Here is a 23528-nt window from a genome sequence, read left to right as displayed (position 1 = left end):
TTAGCTCAGCAGGTTCCTCACAAACTGACCCACAGGACATAATAATAATAATAAATGAGACTTATATAGCGCCAAATCAGTAAACAAAAGTTACTGCTCAAAGCGCTTTACAAAGAAAGTAAATTAATTTACAAAAGACCAAGTGAAACAAGAGCCCAAGGGCACTGTGGTTCCTTGCTTGGGGTATATGACAATACACATAATATTGTCAAGCAAGATTGGGCTCAAATAGTCCAAGTAATTGTGGTCCTACATGTTCCAACACTATAGCCAACACTTTTGTGATCACAAAATGTGATCAGATTTTTGATCAAAAGACACTTTTGAGATCTAAATATGGCGTCGAAAATGTAAGAAATATAAGAGACCTACAAGCGTGTCAACAGATATGATAACATTGGTGACCTCAGATGACATGACCATTAAGTTTGAAAATGTTCCACCACCACATTCACAACTTGTCCCAAAATATCAACCATGACACACCTTGGCATTGAGATTTAATTGCATTAAATGTCAAAAAATTAACTTTGAACTTGTATACATAACTTCACACACAAAGGTCACCCGGAGGTCAACCAATTGGCATTTTTGATCGGTGAAACCTAAATAGAGCATGACTGTAAAAATTCAAACATTTTTTCTTTGCTCATTTTCTCCCCCAAAATACTACTTTTTTAACATTAGCTGACCTTTGGTGACGTTGGATCACATGACCATTAAGCTTGAAAATATTCCCCTATACCATTTGCAACTGTCCAAAAAAATCAACCTTGTCATACCTTGGCAATGGGAGTTATTGCATTAAATGTCTGAAAATTAACTTTGACCTCATATAACTTCGCACACGAAGGTCACACGGGGGTCAACCCATTGACATTTATGATCAGAAGGTTCCTTTAAAATCTGAAAATAGCATCGAAACTGTAAAAATCCACAAAACACGAAAAGGTCACCAGAGGTCAAATTGAGGTCAAGGGTCACCCAGATGCGGGTCGACAATTGGATTACATTGAAGCAACTCCCAACCCTAATGGACAATTTGTTTTCAAGTTATCGCAAAAATACTACTTTTTTATCATTAATTGACCTTTGGTGACCTCGGATCACATGACCGTTAAGTTTGAAAATATTCCCCTATACCATTTGCAACTTGTCTCAAAATATCAACTGTGTAACACCTTGGCACTGGGAGTTATTACACTAAATGTCTGAAAATTAACTTTGACCTCATATAACTTCACACACGAAGGTCACACGGGGGTCAACCTGAGACATTTATGATCAGAAGGTACCTTTAACATCTGAAAATATCATCGAAACTGTAAATTTCCACAAAACACAAAAAGGTCACCAGAGGTCAAATTGAGGTCAAGGGTCACCCAGATGCGGGTCAACAATTACATTGAAGCAACTCCCAACCCTAACAGACAACTTGTTCTCAAGTTATCGCAAAAATACTACTTTTTTTATCATAAATTGACCTTTGGTGACCTTGTATCACATGACCGTTAAGTTTAAAAATATTCCTCTATACCATTTGCAACTACTCCAAAAATATCAACCTTGTCACACCTTGGAACTGGGAGTTATTGCATGAAATGTCTGAAAATTAACTTTGACCTCATATAACTTCGCACACGAAGGTCACACGGGGGTCAACCCATTGACATTTATGATCAGAAGGTACCTTTGACTTCTGAAAATAGCATCGAAACTGTAAAAATCCACAAAACACGAAAAGGTCACCAGAGGTCAAATTGAGGTCAAGGGTCACCCAGATGCGGGTCAACAATTGGACTACATTGAAGCAACTCCCAACCCTAATGGACAATTTGTTCTCAAGTTATCGCAAAAATACTAGTTTTTTCATCATTAATTGACCTTTGGTGAACTCGGATCACATGACCGTTAAGTTTGAAAATATTCCCCTATACCATTTGCAACTTGTCTCAAAATATCAACTGTGTAACACCTTGGTACTGGGAGTTATTACACTAAATGTCTGAAAATTAACTTTGACCTCCTATAACTTAACATACAAAGGTCACCTTGGGTCAACTTATTGACATTTTTGATTGATGAGACCTAAATTAGAGCATCAAACTATACAAATTCAAACATTTTTTTCTTTGCCCATTTGCTATCCCCAAAATACTTGTTGTGACCAAATTTGATTTCCAGTTTGGTCTTTGCTCCAATTGGTTTATAGCGCCCTCGTTTTGAGTGAGTGTAACTTAGATTTACTTCAGCCATCTTGTTCGGGCTGTTGCTGTTTTTCAGATGGTGTTTCGGCAGCTTGGTTATGCAATTTAAAGGTTTAGGTGGGTTAATAGTTTCCTTTGTTTATTTTATTGTCTATTGACAGCTTTCTTGGGATATGGGTTTTTCTGTGAGGTTGCTAGGTTTCATTTTTTGGTACATGTGACTTTGCTCTTTCTTCATTGAGATAGTAGCGTCAGTGTATTCCTATACTTTATATATTAAATGCATATATGTCTTGTATTCAAAGTGTAACGTTAGGACTTACTTATCATTGTTTCCTTATTACTTGGTTGCAGTGCAGTTTTTATGTTTTTGTAAGATGTGTCAAGGTTTTTGTTAGAGATTGACATTGTGTATGTTACAGTGTTTTTATTCATAATTGTATTTTGTTTTTCCAGTTTACGGTTGTGAACTACAGCTCAGGTTCTTACGTTTTCGGTTCTTACGTGGAGGTGGGGAAATTGTTTCGGTTAGATGATATTTCGCAATCGTTTGTTGCAGGGGTATATGTACTTTTATTGGGCTTGGGTTTATTTTAATATTCTCGTTTAGTTAAGCTTCCCTGAGCAAGCCTGGGTGAATGTGTTTTTTCAGTACTGTGGTATTCAGTGGGGAAATTGGAGGTTTTTCAAGTTTGTAGTTTAGACTTGGCTAGGGTTTATTTCATAGGTGATCTATTTCACAATGCATATTTTTTAGGGATGTTGTTATGTGGTTTATATTATGTATATGCAGTTTCTTGGGAGTTTGGAAGTTAAAGGGGTAGTGAGTTTGGAAGTCCTATAGAGTTAAAGGGGTAGTAAGTTTGGAAGTCCTCTAGAGTTAAAGGGGTAGTTTATTGAGAGTTTAGTAGCAATTTATTTTTTATGTCTTTTGCTTCATATTTACTCTCTTCAGTTAATCGCTACGCTGTTAAAGTTGGCGCATTACACTACAACAGATCTCCAAATAATGCCTCCGAGTTTTCTTTTAATTGAGCTAAGGACCAACAATACTAGTTTTTTAACATTAATTGACCTTTGGTGACCTCGTATCACATGACCGTTAAGTTTGAAAATATTCCCCTATACCATTTGCAACTTGTCCAAAAATATCAACCATGTCACACCTTGGAACTGGGAGTTATTGCATTAAATGTCTGAAAATTAACTTTGACCTCGTATAACTTCGCACACGAACGTCACACGGGTGTCAACCAATTGACATTTTTGATCGGAAGGTACCTTTGAGATCCAAATCTAGCATCAAAACCAAACATTTTCTTTTTTGCTTGTTTCCTCCCAAAATAAGCACATTTTTTCTAATGTGACCTTTGACCTTGGTTTCAAATGTAGTTTAGTCTCCTGATTCCAAAAAACAAAACGACAAGTCTGTACAACCATCCTAACTCCGACCGAAAAACTTTGACCCAATATAACTTCGCACATAAAGGTCACACGGGGATCAACCTGAGACATTTATGATCAGAAGGTACCTTTGACATCTGAAAATAGCATCAAAACTGTAAAAATCCCCAAAAACATGTAAATGTCACCAGAGGTCAAATTGAGGTCAAGTGTCACCCAGATGCAGGTCAACAATTGGATAACATTGAAGCAACTCCCAACCCTAACGGACATTTTGTTCTCAAGTTATCCAAAAAAAACTAGTTTTTTATCATTAATTGACCTTTGGTGACCTCGGATCACATGACCGTTAAGTTTGAAAATGCTCCCCTAACCAGTTCACAACTTGTCCCAAAATATCAATCTTGTCACACATTGGCACTGGGAGTTATTGCAGTTTTAATATTTTCGGTGTTTGGACCATAACTGACCTTTGGTGACCTTTGTGGGCACCAGAAACAATAGGGCACACCTTCTCCATATGGCGGATCTATAGTCCAAGTTTGGCCTCAATCCAACATTCCCTTATTGAGATAGAGCGTACCCAAGCAAGTGTCACAGACGCACACACACACACACACACACACACATACTAACATTGTATACGTATGTGGGGCAGAATTTCTCCCAATTTTTTTACATACACTTGTGAATCAAGAGGACTACGAATCACAAGTGTATGCAGAGAACTCACACAAGTGGTCTAATTAGTGTGAACAAGGATTTACATTTTATCAATGTAAAGAAACTGATTCAACATTGCAGAATAGCGCCCTCAAAGTAATACAGAAGCAACACCCTACAGTACATATCACTGACATGTTGGCAGGGTTGAAGATGTTCTTTCAACTGGGATTTAAGAAGATAGAAACAATGACATTTTAAAGGTGAGCATGTATAAAAATTAGGGGAAAGTCATAATAAAAAAAGATAAAGGATCAATTTGAATATTAAAAAGCCTAGGCTATAGGCCTAGCTAGTCTTCATATACCCTTTACTGTTGTAGATAGGCACATAACATGGTATGCTATAGGCTAGGCTAAAGACTAGGCTGCCACAGAATATATTAATGATTCAATCCTAGGCTAGGCCTAGCCTACATGTTATAAGTAGTAGGATATAGGTTAGATCTTGGAGGTTACAATTTAATAGCTTCATTTATTTTTGTTACTTGGTGCAGCTTGAATTTGGAATTTGAATAATTAAATATACCAGTTGTTGTGAAATTATATATTTTTAGTAAGGCCTGTGTTTGAAATTCCAGGCCACACATGTACTGTCTATAGCCTAGGCTAGGTCAATAACATTAAGTCATTCACCAATTTAACAAAGGCTAGTTGTTAGATAAGGTTCTGTACCATATCGTAATCATACCCGAATAGTACTACGCCTATGTAAAAGCTCAAGCCCTGAGCTGATGTTAAAGTAGTTAAACTGCACTATGATGCATGCTGCTCGGATTTGTTTTAGCCCACTGAAAGTTACGCTGTATTCCTAGAGACATGTCATCATACATAATAACTTAACCGTAGTTAGGGTTGCAAGATATGAAGATTTGTGTCAAGTTTTATAGCTCAAATGCAGGCCAGACGTATCAATTAATGGTATACTAGAGGGTGACAGCCGGATATTCATAAGGTAACGTTCTATATCCATAAGGTTCATTGTTCATAAGGTTCGCTATTCATAATGAGCAAAAAGGTTCATTGTTTATATGGTTCGTTATTCCTAATGAAAGAAAAATGTTTGTTGTTCATAATTGGTAAAAGGGTTGGATATTCAGAATGGTGAAAAGGGTTCGTAATCCATAATAGAGCAAAGGTTCATTATTCATAATAAGACAAAGGGTTCGATATTCATTTAGACAAATAGGTTCGTTATCCATAATGGGAAGAAAGGTTCGTTATTCATAATAGGCCTTGCCAATTACACTTGTATGAATATCGCACTTCTCTCCTATTATGAATAAGAAAACTTTTTCCCTTTATGGATTATGGAACGTTTGCTCCATTACTGTATGAATATCGAATTAACCCTTTGTCCCATTTAATGATTAGGAATAAAGAACCTTTTTGTCTAATATGGATTACGCACTCTTTGCTCTATTATGAATAAGGAACCCTTTGTCTTATTATGAATAAGGAATAAGTTAACCGAATAAGTTTCCATTACGAATACCGGATCTTATGAATTATGATCCCTTTTCATAATGAACAACAAACTTTTTATCGAAAAAATGCATGTTATGAATAACGAACCTTATGAACAATGACTCTTATGAATAGCGGACCTTATGAATATTGGGCAGACCCCTACTAGAGAGCACCTAGCCTATCTAGCTGTGCCTGCATATTTTAATTTACTCCCATTATTTAAGCTAAGCGCTGCCTATTGCCATTTTACTGACAAGTAAATAGGCTAATATTAATAATATTGTGATATGGCTTCTAGCTAGGCCTAGGTCCTATTTTTGGAGTTAATTGAACATCTACTAAATTCTAAGCAAGCCTACTGTATAGGATATGTTGCCTGAGGATTTCTGATATTGTTTAGAAATTCTATATATATTACATAGTATAAACATTCTAAGGAGGTTCCTTTAGCATGATATATCCACACTAAATACCACACTACTAAAGTATCAGCCTAACCAACACTACATAAAGTGTGGTAGGCTAGAAATATCATATAGTATAGGCAGTATACACAATATCATCATGAAATTGATTTTGCTGACTAAAATCATAGACAAACTTCCTTCTGACATGTGCAGTCTGAGCTAAAATTAAATCCAGTAGACTTAAAGGACTTAAGGGAGAAAACTGTGAGCTATGATTATGAACCAATCTGAGAACCAAAAGTCTTGCCTTAGCTCTGTAAATTGTGCACTGTACTACACAAGGAGTGGTGAAATAAGGGTTGCATATTAGTAAACACTAACCTATATATGGTGACTTCATGATACACAGTTGAGTCATGAACAGTGGGGTCAGGATTGAGTATTTTCATTTTTGTAATGGTCCATCATAGTAAGTTGTGTTAACAAACTTTGGTCAATAAATTAGATGGGGTAAATCAACACCCTCCCCAACCAAATCAGGAGCCCTTTGTGACCATTCTCACCCTGAAAGAAAAGTTTTTCCATTTTTGTAATTGTCCATGATAGTACATTGTTTTGGCACTTTGGTTCCTCTCCCATATAAGGGAAACTTGGGGGGGGGGGTCTCACGATACCTTTCCTCCTGGAAATTAGGTGGTCAGTATTTTCAGTTTGTAATGGTCCATCATAGTAATTTACTTTGAAAATAAAGTTTGGTCCATAATTAAGATGGGTATATACTAACCCCCCCCCCCTTCCCCACAACTTCAGAATTTATTATTTGAATTTAAACAATAGAAGTGGCAGCAGCAGATATAACAAGTAAACAGATTTTAGTTAAATTTTAGTAGATTTTTGAAACTGATTTAGTTACATTTGGAAAGTTATATTATTCATGTATTTCTCACTTAAACTTTGCTTTTCAAGCCTATAACTGTGTCAGTTTATTTTGCAGATGTATAACTTACGGTGCAGACGTCAACCTACACCAAACCTAAACAAAAAATTGGCAGATAGAAATGGGTTATCTGTTCAATGGATAAATAAGGAAAAAGGTATGCGTCAAATAATATTTAATGAGTTATTCCTTGCTAAGTCTTGGGAAAAGTTGTTGCCATTAATTGTCAGCATTCAATGTTACCTAGAGTATCATCAAATTAGCATAAACAAAAATTTGAATTCATTAGCTTGCATACCAGGGCTAATCCAGGGTTCTATGAACAGGGGCTGCAGTGAGAGCAAGGAGTGTAGCAGTTGTGAGGTTAAATGGGGGTGGGCTGGGAAGCCTGATGCCCATATGTTTTTATTTGAATTATTTCCTACCATTTGCATTGGCAGCCCAACAAATACCTAAGGGCCTCCCTTAGAAATTTTTTTTTTTTTTATAATTAGACACTAGCTGTTATAGATGAAATTTATTAAAAATTATTAGTATTTTTTGACGAAATTTAACGGTGCAATTAAGAGCTCACCAAACCCAATGCAAATATTAAGTGAAATTGTCTTTAAATTGCAAATGCAGACTTAACCATGATAAATAATACTAAATTTGTAATTGGCTGCATCAGAAACTATGGTGTTCCCAAAAAAAATACTGAGTTACTGTACATCTTTGTGTGTGATCTAAAACTATGCTGACTTTAAGACCATTTTCTTTTGTAAGGTAGAGGAGTCTTTGCAACAGAGGAAATATCCTCTGGAGAATTTCTCCTACAATACAGAGGGGATCTCACCACAAGGAAAAATGCTGAAATAAGATGTCAGAAAAAAGTTGCAGACATAACCTACCTTTATTTCTTCATGCATAATGGACAAAATCTCTGGTAAATTATCAATCAAACAATATTTTAACAGCTATTTATGACAATACAGGTTACAACAAAGACAGAAAACATTGAAAATACTATCATTATCTTCCTACTAAATTTTTGGGAGAATATTTAGACATATATTACAGAGATCGATACCTCACTTATATCCAAAGTGCAAAAATCTTTGATGGAATATATGCTTCTGAGTATTTGCAAACAGGAAATAACAAATCACTTTTATGATACTAATAATTATACTCATATAAACTCATACTGTATACTTGTAATTTGTCTCTCTCCATCTTAGCTTTGGGGTTTTTCAAAAATCTTGTGATGCCACTTCTTGCATAAATATTTTATGCCATGTTTAACAAACATTGCTGGATGTGGCACCATGAATGTTTAGAATAACTTTTTTGATGTTGTTTACTGAAGTTATACACTGCTTATAGAGCAAGATTGATTTTACAAGTTAATTCAATGTAAAACAGTCTTATTTTATATCTTTGCAGTGTTGATGCTACAAAGGAGGACAACTCCCTAGGAAGACTTGTCAATGATGACAAAAGGAATGCCAACTGCTTCATGAAGGTTGCAAAAGATGATGTAATACCACATCTTTGTCTATATGCTAAGAAGAAAATACTACCAGGGGAGGAGATAACATATGACTATGGTGGTTATTGCCCTTGGAGAAAGAAGGTAACATTAAAATTTAATTAAAATGCTGTGAAATAACAATACTTTTTTATGTGTCTTACAAGTTCAACTCGCATTCACATTGATTGAGAAATTGCCAGCATTTATGAAGCATGCGTTAGTTGACCAGAGATGACACTTCTTATCGACCCTAACCAATTCAATAAAAGACAAGTAATGAGATATGGTCAAATACGGGAGTAATTTTCCATAAGGAAGGCAATTGGTGGTCCCGGGAACCCAGTGGTTAATTATTGAAAATACACATCTATAATATATCTCAATGTAATCTATATACCCTTAGCATATAAAATATATCAGAATGGGCATATTGAATCCCTCATATAACAGGTCAAAATATTCTACTGAACCCGTCCCATACCAAGCAGTTTTGAGGCTGCGAAACAAAGGATCAACCAGAGGTATAGAAATAGTATAGTCTGAAGCAGTATCTATACGCTGTGTCAGCTATGATGATTTTCACACACATGATTCAGTGCATGGTACATTCAATTGTTGGTCAGAATCGGGACATACATACAGTCAAATGTGGTGCAAACTGTAGATTTGCATTGTTTCACACAGATGATTTGACCATGGATACTTTTGTGGGGCTATGGTAAATTTCACAAACATGATTCAATAAGCCCTAGTACACCTTTTTTTTAAATTGTATCTAAACAACGTCAGTTGTGGTAGCTGCATGTTAACTATATTACGCTATCGTGTATTGGTCAGTCAAGACATTTAGGGCAGAGGTGCCATTCAGAAGCTGTGTATCCCACTTTGTCATCACAAGGTTCCTAGATCAAGCTACTGTCAGACTATACAGTAGGTTAATCCTCTTCAGCCATTGATTAGCATATATGGCCTAATACGGGGGAAATGTTCCATCAGATAAGGAAGGCAATTGGTGGTCCCCTGAACCGAGTGGTGATTATATTGATAATACACTCCTGTATGGATGCCAATTGTGTGGAAATTCTTGATCATTTTAATAACACACCCCAATATAGACAGGTCCTAAATCTCTAAGCATTATATTTATTTCAATCAAGATCAATAATTTACTGATTGTACTTTTTGCAGACAACTAATGAAGAGCATGATGAAGTACCTCAGGAGGAAATGAATACTATGGTATGTACCATAATATTTTGGTAAATTAATTTAAGACAATAATTATAGGTATGGGTATTAAACTATACAAGCTAGAATACACAATAGATGTAATCTATATACCCTAAGAATATAAAATATAACAGAATATAAATCCCTCATATAACAGGTGAAAATATTCTACTGAACCCGTTCCATACCAAGCAGTTTTGAGGCTGCGAAACAAAGGATCGACCAGAAATATAGAAATAGCATAGTCTGAAGCAGTATCTATACCCTGTGGCAGCTATGATGATTTTCACACACATGATTCAGTGCATGGTACATTCAATTGTTGGTCAGAATCGGGACATACATACAGTCAAATGTGGTGCAAACTGTAGATTTGCATTGTTTCACACAGATGATTTGAGGATGGATACTTTTGTGGGGCCATGATAAATATCACAAACACAATTCAATAGTACACCTTTCTTTAAGATAGTATACAAATTATACATGGTTATGAGTGCAATAGTGCAAATATTTCATGAGTTAAAAGATGGAATGTTCCATTCAACGAGGCGCAGCTGAGTTGAATGGAACAAATTACATTTTTCAACGAATGTAATATATGTACTATTGCACAAATGGAAACCATTCATTATTTGTTTCATACAACACCTTCAAATTTGGATATAATTGGATGTAAAATGCACTCATGCAACAGATTTTTTTGAACAGACAGGTTTCTATGCTCTCTTACCATTGAAAAAAAGTGCTATCAAAAAAGTATAGCACAAGGTTCTATTTCATAGAGTGCAATAGAGCGGATTTTGCATGCAATCGATGAGCAATTGACCAATCAAATGGCCGGAATATAATTAGGTGTTGTATAATATCTAAACACCTTCAGTCGTGGTAGCTGCATGTTAAAATTATTACACTTTTATGACAGTATTGGTCAGTCAAGACATTTAGGGCAGAGGTGCCATTCAGAAGCTGTGTATCCCACTTTGTCATCACAAGGTTCCTAGATCAAGCTACTGTCAGACTATACAGTACTGTAGGTTAATCCTCTTCAGCCATTGATGAGCATATATGGCCTAATACGGGGGAAATGTTCCATCAGATAAGGAAGGCAATTGGTGGTCCCCTGAACCGAGTGGTGATTATATTGATAATACACTCCTGTATGGATGCCAATTGTGTGGAAATTCTTGATCATTTTAATAACACACCCCAATATAGACAGGTCCTAAATCTCTAAGCATTATATTTATTTCAATCAAGATCAATAATTTACTGATTGTACTTTTTGCAGACAACTAATGAAGAGCATGATAAAGTACCTCAGGAGGAAATGAATACTATGGTATGTACCATAATATTTTGGTAAATTAATTTAAGACAATAATTATAGGTATGGGTATTAAACTATACAAGCTAGAATACACAATAGATGTAATCTATATACCCTAAGAATATAAAATATAACAGAATATAAATCCCTCATATAACAGGTGAAAATATTCTACTGAACCCGTCCCATACCAAGCAGTTTTGAGGCTGCGAAACAAAGGATCGACCAGAAATATAGAAATAGCATAGTCTGAAGCAGTATCTATACGCTGTGTCAGCTATGATGATTTTCACACACATGATTCAGTGCATGGTGCATTCAATTGTTGGTCAGAATCGGGACATACATACAGTCAAATGTGGTGCAAACTGTAGAATTGCATTGTTTCACACAGATGATTTGAGGATGGATACTTTTGTGGGGCTATGATAAATTTCACAAACATGATTCAATAAGCCCTAGTACATCTTTTAATTAAATTGTATCTAAACAACGTCAGTTGTGGTAGCTGCATGTTAACTATATTACGCTATCGTGTATTGGTCAGTCAAGACATTTAGGGCAGAGGTGCCATTCAGAAGCTGTGTATCCCACTTTGTCATCACAAGGTTCCTAGATCAAGCTACTGTCAGACTATACAGTAGGTTAATCCTCTTCAGCCATTGATGAGCATATATGGCCTAATACGGGGGAAATGTTCCATCAGATAAGGAAGGCAATTGGTGGTCCCCGGAACCGAGTGGTAATAATATTGATAATACACTCCTGTATGGATGCCATTTGTGTGGACATTCTTGATCATTTTAATAACACACCCCAATATAGACAGGTCCTAAATCTCTAAGCATTATATTTATTTCAATCAAGATCAATAATTTACTGATTGTACTTTTTGCAGACAACTAATGAAGAGCATGATGAAGTACCTCAGGAGGAAATGAATACTATGGTATGTACCATAATATTTTGGTAAATTAATTTAAGACAATAATTATAGGTATGGGTATTAAACTATACAAGCTAGAATACACAATAGATGTAATCTATATACCCTAAGAATATAAAATATAACAGAATATGCATATTGAATCCCTCATATAACAGGTGAAAATATTCTACTGAACCCGTCCCATACCAAGCAGTTTTGAGGCTGCGAAACAAAGGATCGACCAGAAATATAGAAATAGCATAGTCTGAAGCAGTATCTATATGCTGTGTCAGCTATGATGATTTTCACACACATGATTCAGTGCATGGTACATTCAATTGTTGGTCAGAATCGGGACATACATACAGTCAAATGTGGTGCAAACTGTAGATCTGCATTGTTTCACACAGATGATTTGAGGATGGATACTTTTGTGGGGCTATGATAAATATCACAAACACAATTCAATAGTACACCTTTCTTTAAGATAGTATACAAATTATAGATGGTTATGAGTGCAATAGTGCAAATATTTCATGAGTTAAAAGATGGAAAGTTCCATTCAACGAGGCGCAGCTGAGTTGAATGGAACAAATTACATTTTTCAACGAATGTAATATTTGTACTATTGCACAAATGGAAACCATTCATTATTTGTTTCATACAACACCTTCAAATTTGGATATAATTGGATGTAAAATGCACTCATGCAACAGATTTTTTTGAACAGACAGGTTTCTATGCTCTCTTACCATTGAAAAAAGTGCTATCAAAAAAGTATAGCACATGGTTCTATTTCATAGAGTGCAATAGAGCGGATTTTGCATGCAATCGACGAGCAATGGACCAATCAAATGGCCGGAATATAATTAGGTGTTGTATAATATCTAAACACCTTCAGTCGTGGTAGCTGTATGTTAACATTATTACACTTTTATGACAGTATTGGTCAGTCAAGACATTTAGGGCAGAGGTGCCATTCAGAAGCTGTGTATCCCACTTTGTCATCACAAGGTTCCTAGATCAAGCTACTGTCAGACTATACAGTAGGTTAATCCTCTTCAGCTATTGATTAGCATATATGGCCTAATACTGGGGAAATGTTCCATCAGATAAGGAAGGCAATTGGTGGTCCCCTGAACCGAGTGGTGATTATATTGATAATACACTCCTGTATGGATGCCAATTGTGTGGAAATTCTTGATCATTTTAATAACACACCCCAATATAGACAGGTCCTAAATCTCTAAGCATTATATTTATTTCAATCAAGATCAATAATTTACTGATTGTACTTTTTGCAGACAACTAATGAAGAGCATGATGAAGTACCTCAGGAGGAAATGAATACTATGGTATGTACCATAATATTTTGGTAAATTAATTTAAGACAATAATTATAGGTATGGGTATTAAACTATACAAGCTAGAATACACAATAGATGTAATCTATATACCCTAAGAATATAAAATATAACAGAATATAAATCCCTCATATAACAGGTGAAAATATTCTACTGAACCCGTCCCATACCAAGCAGTTTTGAGGCTGCGAAACAAAGGATCGACCAGAAATATAGAAATAGCATAGTCTGAAGCAGTATCTATACGCTGTGTCAGCTATGATGATTTTCACACACATGATTCAGTGCATGGTACATTCAATTGTTGGTCAGAATCGGGACATACATACAGTCAAATGTGGTGCAAACTGTAGATCTGCATTGTTTCACACAGATGATTTGAGGATGGATACTTTTGTGGGGCTATGGTAAATTTCACAAACACAATTCAATAGTACACCTTTCTTTAAGATAGTATACAAATTATAGATGGTTATGAGTGCAATAGTGCAAATATTTCATGAGTTAAAAGATGGAAAGTTCCATTCAACGAGGCGCAGCTGAGTTGAATGGAACAAATTACATTTTTCAACGAATGTAATATTTGTACTATTGCACAAATGGAAACCATTCATTATTTGTTTCATACAACACCTTCAAATTTGGATATAATTGGATGTAAAATGCACTCATGCAACAGATTTTTTTGAACAGACAGGTTTCTATGCTCTCTTACCATTGAAAAAAGTGCTATCAAAAAAGTATAGCACATGGTTCTATTTCATAGAGTGCAATAGAGCGGATTTTGCATGCAATCGACGAGCAATGGACCAATCAAATGGCCGGAATATAATTAGGTGTTGTATAATATCTAAACACCTTCAGTCGTGGTAGCTGTATGTTAACATTATTACACTTTTATGACAGTATTGGTCAGTCAAGACATTTAGGGCAGAGGTGCCATTCAGAAGCTGTGTATCCCACTTTGTCATCACAAGGTTCCTAGATCAAGCTACTGTCAGACTATACAGTAGGTTAATCCTCTTCAGCCATTGATGAGCATATATGGCCTAATACGGGGGAAATGTTCCATCAGATAAGGAAGGCAATTGGTGGTCCCCGGAACCGAGTGGTAATAATATTGATAATACACTCCTGTATGGATGCCAATTGTGTGGACATTCTTGATCATTTTAATAACACACCCCAATATAGACAGGTCCTAAATCTCTAAGCATTATATTTATTTCAATCAAGATCAATAATTCACTGATTGTACTTTTTGCAGACAACTAATGAAGAGCATGATGAAGTACCTCAGGAGGAAATGAATACTATGGTATGTACCATAATATTTTGGTAAATTAATTTAAGACAATAATTATAGGTATGGGTATTAAACTATACAAGCTAGAATACACAATAGATGTAATCTATATACCCTAAGAATATAAAATATAACAGAATATAAATCCCTCATATAACAGGTGAAAATATTCTACTGAACCCGTCCCATACCAAGCAGTTTTGAGGCTGCGAAACAAAGGATCGACCAGAAATATAGAAATAGCATAGTCTGAAGCAGTATCTATACGCTGTGTCAGCTATGATGATTTTCACACACATGATTCAGTGCATGGTACATTCAATTGTTGGTCAGAATCGGGACATACATACAGTCAAATGTGGTGCAAACTGTAGATTTGCATTGTTTCACACAGATGATTTGAGGATGGATACTTTTGTGGGGCTATGGTAAATTTCACAAACATGATTCAATAAGCCCTAGTACATCTTTTAATTAAATTGTATCTAAACAACGTTAGTTGTGGTAGCTGCATGATAACTATATTACGCTATCGTGTATTGGTCAGTCAAGACATTTAGGGCAGAGGTGCCATTCAGAAGCTGTGTATCCCACTTTGTCATCACAGGGTTCCTAGATCAAGCTACTGTCAGACTATACAGTAGGTTAATCCTCTTCAGCCATTGATGAGCATATATGGCCTAATACGGGGGAAATGTTCCATCAGATAAGGAAGGCAATTGGTGGTCCCCTGAACCGAGTGGTAATAATATTGATAATACACTCCTGTATGGATGCCAATTGTGTGGAAATTCTTGATCATTTTAATAACACACCCCAATATAGACAGGTCCTAAATCTCTAAGCATTATATTTATTTCAATCAAGATCAATAATTCACTGATTGTACTTTTTGCAGACAACTAATGAAGAGCATGTTGAAGTGCCTCAGGAGGAAATGAATACTATGGTATGTACCATAATATTTTGGTAAAGCTAGAATACACAATAGATGTAATCTATATACCCTAAAAATATAAAATATAACAGAATATGCATATTGAATCCCTCATATAACAGGTGAAAATATTCTACTGAACCCGTCCCATACCAAGCAGTTTTGATGATTTTCACACACATGATTTAGTGCATGGTACATTCAATTGTTGGTCAGAATCGGGACATACATACAGTCAAATGTGGTGCAAACTGTAGATTTGCATTGTTTCACACAGATGATTTGACCATGGATACTTTTGTGGGGCTATGGTAAATTTCACAAACATGATTCAATAAGCCCTAGTACAATTTTTTTTAAATTGTATCTAAACAACGTCAGTTGTGGTAGCTGCATGTTAACTATATTACGCTATCATGTATTGGTCAGTCAAGACATTTAGGGCAGAGGTGCCATTCAGAAGCTGTGTATCCCACTTTGTCATCACAAGGTTCCTAGATCAAACTACTGTCAGACTATACCGTAGGTTAAAATTCTCTCCAGCTATGCATTGAACATATGGCCTCATACGGGGGAAAGGCTCCATCAGATAAAGAATATTGCATTGGTGGTCCCAGGAACAGAGCGGTAATTATTGATATTGTACACACCATGTATGGATGCCAATTGTTACATTCTTGATCATTTTAAGAACACATCCCAATAAAGACAGGTCCTAAATCTCTAAGCATTATATTTCTTTCAATCAAGATCAATAATTCACTGATTGTACCTTTTGCAGACAACTAATGAAGAGCAGGATGAAGTACCTCAGGAGGAAATGAATACTATGGTATGTACTAAAATATTTTGGTAAATTAATTTAGACAATAATTATAGGCATTGGTATTATACTATATACAAGCTAGAATACACAATATATATACCATAAAAATATAAAATATATCAGAATGGGCATATTGAATCCCTCATATAGAACAGGTGAAAATATTCTACTGAACCTGTTCCATACCAAGCAGTTTTGAGGCTGTGAAACAAAGGATCGACCAGAAATATAGAAATAGCATAGTCTGAAGCAGTATCTATACGCTGTGTCAGCTATGATGATTTTCACACACATGATTCAGTGCATGGTACATTCAATTGTTGGTCAGAATCGGGACATACATACAGTCAAATGTGGTGCAAACTGTAGATTTGCATTGTTTCACACAGATGATTTGACCATGGATACTTTTGTGGGGCTGTGGTAAATTTCACAAACATGATTCAATAAGCCCTAGTACACCTTTTTTTTTAAATTGTATCTAAACAACGTTCGTTGTGGTAGCTGCATGTTAACTATATTACGCTATCGTGTATTGGTCAGTCAAGACATTTAGGGCAGAGGTGCCATTCAGAAGCTGTGTATCCCACTTTGTCATCACAAGGTTCCTAGATCAAGCTACTGTCAGACTATACAGTAGGTTAATCCTCTTCAGCCATTGATGAGCATATATGGCCTAATACGGGGGAAATGTTCCATCAGATAAGGCAATTGGTGGTCCCCGGAACCGAGTGGTAATTATATTGATAATACACTCCTGTATGGATGCCAATTGTGTGGAAATTCTTGATCATTTTAATAACACACCCCAATATAGACAGGTCCTAAATCTCTAAGCATTATATTTATTTCAATCAAGATCAATAATTCACTGATTGTACTTTTTGCAGACAACTAATGAAGAGCATGATGAAGTGCCTCAGGAGGAAATGAATACTATGGTATGTACCATAATATTTTGGTAAATTAATTTAAGACAATAATTATAGGTATGGGTATTAAACTATACAAGCTAGAATACACAATAGATGTAATCTATATACCCTAAGAATATAAAATATAACAGAATATGCATATTGAATCCCTCATATAACAGGTGAAAATATTCTACTGAACCCGTCCCATACCAAGCAGTTTTGATGATTTTCACACACATGATTTAGTGCATGGTGCATTCAATTGTTGGTCAGAATCGGGACATACATACAGTCAAATGTGGTGCAAACTGTAGATTTGCATTGTTTCACACAGATGATTTGACCATGGATACTTTTGTGGGGCTATGGTAAATTTCACAAACATGATTCAATAAGCCCTAGTACACCTTTTTTTTAAATTGTATCTAAACAACGTTAGTTGTGGTAGCTGCATGTTAACTATATTACGCTATCGTGTATTGGTCAGTCAAGACATTTAGGGCAGAGGTGCCATTCAGAAGCTGTGTATCCCACTTTGTCATCACAAGGTTCTTAGATCAAGCTACTGTCAGACTATAGAGTACATGAAGGTTAAAAACCCCTTCAGCCATTGATGAGCATATGGCCAAATACGGGAAAGCTTCCATCATGCTAAAATACACAATATATTACTATATAATCTATAACCTAAGAATATAAAATATATCAGAATGGACATAGTCAATACCTCATATAACAGGTGAAATATTGTACTGTCTACTGAACCCGTCCCATATCAAGCAATTTTTAGGCTGCAAAACAAAGAATCGGCCAGAAATATAGAAATAGCATGGTCTGAAGCAACAGCTATTATGATGATGGTCATGTCAATCATAGCATTGGAATTCCATATCGGCCTGATAAAAAAACTGGACAACTATATTCAGTTTTGCTTACAGGTTCTGCATGAACTAGCTGTAAAGATGTTTGTATTTTGCTCTCCCATATCCATTCAATGAAATGGTTGACTCGGTACAGGAAGAGTCTCTTATGTTAGACAAATTCACTGATCTATGTTTTGCTCAGAAGCTGATCTTAGGACTGAACCTGTCTTGATGTCCTGGCCTAGTTGCGTGACCTATTCCTAGGGATTGGGGAAATGTTTTTTTTCTGACACAATATACCTTTTTCTTGTTCTTAGAAAATTCATGTTTTTCTGTTTTAACATAACAAATTAAAAAAGTTGATTGTGAAAATAGTTTGATCTGTTATTTTGTTACATTTAAATGTCATTCTAAATATGTTTCATACTTACTTTGTTAATTTTATTCTTGTTTTAGGAAACTGCATGCAAATCAACATCAGTCTCATTCACAGGTGAGTTTTATTGTGTTCAATCCGAACAAATTGTTTTAAATACTTTTAGAGCCATTTTACTTTTATTGAACTCACTAATTTTTATCAGTTCTGTAAACTGCAAACTTCATTTTCACTCTTTCAGAATCCCCAAATGGTGCATTATATTTTGATGCTGATCTGAGAAAATACCATCATTCACTTGGTAAGCGAAACAGCATTTAAATAGCCTTTTAATTGTTACCTATTAATTAACAAGTTTTCTTTATGTATTCTGTTAGATATTTTATGCTATATATATTTCATTATATTTTGATGCCGATCTGAGAAAAATGAAGCCTTTGGACTATTAATTTTTAATGAGAACACTCTCTTCATTGTCTTTATGATTTATCGATTTTCATTTTTAAATTGCCACAGATAACAACCCCAATGAGCCTGTGTTTTTGGATGAAATGACAGGGAATATGTACTCATATGGTGAGTTAAATTGACATGTTACCTGAATGTTTATTTAACCGACTGAATGCAAAAGTAACATTTTTGAATTTCTGTAATTACAAAATATTAAGATATTTCAGATATTTTTAGATATTGCTCTATCATGCCTATTTGGTATTGGCTAAACTTATTTACTGTAATAGGAATAGATGTATAATATCCAAAACTTAAACAATTATTCTTCATTTCAACAGATATTTGTACTGTATCCTGCCAAGAGGTAAAGTATATACAATTCTAATTTCCAGGGAAGAAATATTACCAAAATAAATTTTGTAGTATATTCTTAGCTATTCTTGTCTATGAAAGGAGGTGGTCATTGAAGCATAACATAACCAAAAATAAAAATGTTACTTCCAATTTAACTTTCATGTACGGAACATGTAAATTCACATGGTAAAATCAATACATGTTTTTTACAATTCAAATCGTGATTTTGGAACATATTCCACAGGCTTGTTTTGGTAAAAACTTCATCACATGAGTTATAAGGATTTGGAGAAGTTAACTTGAATAAATCCTAACTAAATGTTTTGACTCTGCTCCCACCCCCTCCCCCCTCCACAAAAAAAAGAGGAAAAAAATAATACATTGCCATATATACAGCATCTCAACAAAAATGTGCTAAATTCATTTCCCCATAGGAATCCTACAATTTTTATCAGTAATATGATACTAACATCAGAGGAAAATATTTAAAATTGGAATCTGTCAATTCATGATCATAGAAAAATAGGTTTTGTATCGAAATACACAAGAGATCAAAATAAGCAGATTTGTAGTAAATGCCCAAAGCTGTACATTCTAAGATTTGGCAGATACAGTATGTGCACGTTGTTGGTACAAACCATCAAAATGTGCTATAATGTACTTATGTATATGTTTCTGAAATACACACTGATTAACTATCAATGTATGCATGATATAACATGCATGTCATACCAATTATCTTTGAGGTGTAAGAAACATACTTTTCCCAAATTCCATGTGGTTTCTTGTTCCACAGCAGAACCACACAACAAGTAAATTTGAAAGAGTATAACTGCTTCCAATCCTGGAGTTTCATTAACAAAGTATATATATATAAATTTATAAGTTCCTTCAATTTTGCTCTTCAAATAGTAAAATGCTATCAGTTAAACTAAATGCAGCATTGCCTATTCTTTGATTCTATTTGTCCAGTAACAAACTGTTCTTCCTATAACAAATGATATGCAAAAAGTGTTAATAGTTACCCTAGGCCTGTATGCATTGCATCTATTGAATCCTTTGAAATACCAAAGGAGTATGTGCTGTAAATTTGCAAAAATGGCATAGAAATATTGTAGTTGATCACAGTTTAATTTTAGTATTAAATCAATTTATTTGATTTACAGGAGTATCCTGAACTTCAACCAGTATTTGATAAAATGATGCAGCAAATAGAAGAACAGGTAAACAGTCTTGCATAAATTATAGGCCTATCTCAGTGAATGTTTCCCAGCTGTCTTGATGATGCATATCTACAAGTATTAATTATCAGGGGTACTGTTAATTAGCTAAAGACTAGACTTTTAAGTCGCCAAAATGAAAAGATCTAGTCGCCATGGCCACCAGAATATACTGTATGTGAAAGGTGTGATCAGATTATCTGTGTGAAACTAGAATCTGCAGTTTGCTCCACACATGATAGTGTCTATGGGTACCATTGGCTTACAATTGCAACTGATCAATGTACCAATGAATCACTTGGCACTCCAGTAATGTTGGAAGGTGAAAGCCAAAGACCAAGAATTGGCAGCTAACTAACAATGTCAGGCAATATGTATTGCAGCTGGAGAGTTATATATTGTATATCAACAATGAATTTATATGGTTTATTGATTCACATTATTCTACTTCTTGCAGACATCTGATGATGATAGTGACAAAGCTATCTATGAAGAAAATGATTCCAAGGTATGTACAGTACTACCCTTGCAGTTACAGTAATTATTTCAAACCACACTTTTTCAAAAAACAATTGAGTCTCCTATTCCAGTTACAATGCAGATAAATAAATGGAATGGAAATATCACTTGAACAATATGTATTGCAGCTGTCACCTGGAGAGTTATATATTGTATATCAACAATGAATTTATATATGGTTTATTGATTCACTTTATTTTACTTCTTGCAGACATCTGATGATGATAATGACAAAGCTATCTATGAAGAAAATGATTCCAAGGTATGTACAGTACTACCCTTGCAGTTAATTATTTCAAACCACACTTTTTCAAAAAAACAATTGAGTCTCCTATTCCAGTTACAATGCAGATAAATAAATGGAATGGAAATATCACTTGAACAATATGTATTGCAGCTGTCACCTAGAGAGATTCAAAAACTTACTGGTTTGGATATTTACGAGTGACGAGCTTACCTGTCTCCTCACAACCTTAGCACCTCATTCTACCGTGCCTATAAAGTCCTGGTAAAATAATAACACTGTGCGCCCTCTATGACCGAACCCCCCCTTGGTCACTCCTCACTAGTCATGAGACCACTCCTTAAAAGTGGCCTCACGGTCACCGAAATAGGGGTGGCCAGAATCCTCTGGCCACCCCCAAGGACTCCCGTCGACTAAACTTCTCAAAGGTGAGCCCTTAACAAAAGGCACTGATGCCTTCCTAGCAGGGAGAGTGTAATCCTCCCCGCCGCAGCGGGTAAGGGGGGGGGACACTCTCCTGAGCCCTGCAGGCGAAACTACCCCTTTTTCCTAACAAGGAGCCTCATCCTGTAAAGGCCCAACACTTGCTAACCCTAAGACAACTTAGGTGAGTACGCCTATGAAAAACACAGGGTGCAAAGTTACCCTCACCGATAGACCTGGCCGGTGACTCTTAGTAGTTGTTGGCTCTGTCTATCTGGTGTTGTGCTTGGAGTCGTGAGCCTAGTCGAACGACTGCTCCCCCGTCCGGCTGTGTCCCACCCCCTCGGGGGAGGGAGGCGGGAATGGAGACAGGTAAGCTCGTCACTCGTAAATATCCAAACCAGTAAGTTTTGGAATATTTACTTCGCTCCTCGCTTACCTGTCTCCTCACAACCTTAGCACCGAGTGGCACTGCCCGATGGTGGGAGGCCCGAGGGGTGGGACCAAGTACCAACCGGCTACCACCGCGCTACCAAAAGCTGCCTCGGCGTGTAGAGTGTCAGGTAAGTAACAGGCGACGAACGTAGTTGGTGTTTTCCACGCTGCCACCTTGAGGATGTCCTGTATCGGGATACCGGCAGAGAGAGCTGTGGAAGCCGAGGCCCCACTGATGTTGTGATCTCTTGGCCGGGTATCCCCCAATCGTGAACGGGCGGATCATCTCTACTAGCCATCGGGATAGGGTATCCTTGGCGGCTGCTGTTTAAGGTGGTCGTGGCAGGATGAAAAGGGAGGTTGTTTGTCTCAACTTCTCTGTCCTGTTTAAGTACCACTTCAGTGCCCTGACTGGGCACCATCGCTTGTCCTCAGCCACTGATGAAAGGGTTTTGATTTCCGGAAAGAAAATGTCCCCGGGCAAGAAAGTCAAGGCCCGGTTCTTGGCAATAAGGGACGGGTCTGGAACTGTCCTCGCCCCATGGCCCTCGAATCTGATGTGGTTCTGTTTGGTTGTTAGGGCTTGGAGGTAACTCCTTCACGCTGACGCTACCGCAATGACGAAGAGTGTTTTCTTTGTAAGAGCAGCCAGGGAAACGTTCCCCGACGATTCGTACAGCGGCCCTGCCAGGGCATGCAGCACTGCTGAGAGCCCCGCAGAGGGGGCTAACTGTCTGACTCGTGGACGGCGATGAGCCATGCCTTTGGTGAGCTGGTCAATGTCTGGGTTAATGCCCAGCGTGGAGCCGTCTGGAAAACCAGACGTCCCCGTCTGGGGCCTGTGTGTGGGACCTGCGGCCTGGGACCCGGGGTCCGGAGGGAGCCACTAGGATGAGTTTACCCTTGGAGCTGCGAATCTTCCTCAGTATCTGGCTGATCATGCCAAAGGGGGGGGGGGGAAGAATTTAAACCTCTGGTCCGTCTCAAGGCAGGGACCTGGCGCTATGTGGGAGGCTGCAGGTGGGACCGCCTGTTACAAAAGATGGGCAGCCCATTGTTGCCCTTTGTCGTAAGCAGGTCTATCAGAGGTATGCCGAACATGTGGAAAAACCTACCGCATGTTCCTTGCGAAGGGTTTACTCG

General features: G+C 36.6%; 2 protein-coding genes across 7 annotated transcripts in view; one reads left to right on the top strand and one right to left on the bottom strand.

Moving 5' to 3' along the window:
- Positions 1 to 23528, bottom strand: part of LOC139973549 (2-iminobutanoate/2-iminopropanoate deaminase-like) — a 64417-nt gene that overhangs the window by 1152 nt on the left and 39737 nt on the right. The gene's annotated exons all lie outside the window — the stretch shown is intronic.
- LOC139973540 (uncharacterized) overlaps positions 25 to 23528 on the top strand; it is a 36369-nt gene continuing 12865 nt past the window's right edge. The window contains exons 1-17 of one of the 2 annotated variants that reach the window (XM_071980292.1): positions 25 to 2324; positions 2664 to 4537; positions 7205 to 7304; positions 7913 to 8072; positions 8573 to 8762; positions 9849 to 9899; positions 13453 to 13503; positions 15717 to 15767; positions 16537 to 16587; positions 17472 to 17522; positions 18818 to 18854; positions 18979 to 19038; positions 19254 to 19313; positions 19529 to 19554; positions 20711 to 20767; positions 21222 to 21272; positions 21495 to 21545. In XM_071980292.1, coding sequence (XP_071836393.1) covers positions 7205 to 7304; positions 7913 to 8072; positions 8573 to 8762; positions 9849 to 9899; positions 13453 to 13503; positions 15717 to 15767; positions 16537 to 16587; positions 17472 to 17522; positions 18818 to 18854; positions 18979 to 19038; positions 19254 to 19313; positions 19529 to 19554; positions 20711 to 20767; positions 21222 to 21272; positions 21495 to 21545 — 1047 coding nt within the window. In that variant the 5' untranslated portion in view covers positions 25 to 2324; positions 2664 to 4537. Of the gene's footprint in view, positions 2325 to 2663; positions 4538 to 7204; positions 7305 to 7912; positions 8073 to 8572; positions 8763 to 9848; positions 9900 to 13452; positions 13504 to 14803; positions 14831 to 15716; positions 15768 to 16536; positions 16588 to 17471; positions 17523 to 18817; positions 18855 to 18978; positions 19039 to 19253; positions 19314 to 19528; positions 19555 to 20710; positions 20768 to 21221; positions 21273 to 21494; positions 21546 to 23528 lie in introns of those variants that run through there. The other variant, XM_071980293.1, reaches the window with a different exon arrangement.

The sequence above is a fragment of the Apostichopus japonicus genome, chromosome 9 (assembly GCF_037975245.1).
Source record: "Apostichopus japonicus isolate 1M-3 chromosome 9, ASM3797524v1, whole genome shotgun sequence".
Classification (NCBI taxonomy): Eukaryota; Metazoa; Echinodermata; class Holothuroidea; order Aspidochirotida; family Stichopodidae; genus Apostichopus; species Apostichopus japonicus.
The sequence above is the reverse complement of the archived record's forward strand: the minus strand, read 5'-3'. Positions and strand labels throughout refer to the sequence as shown.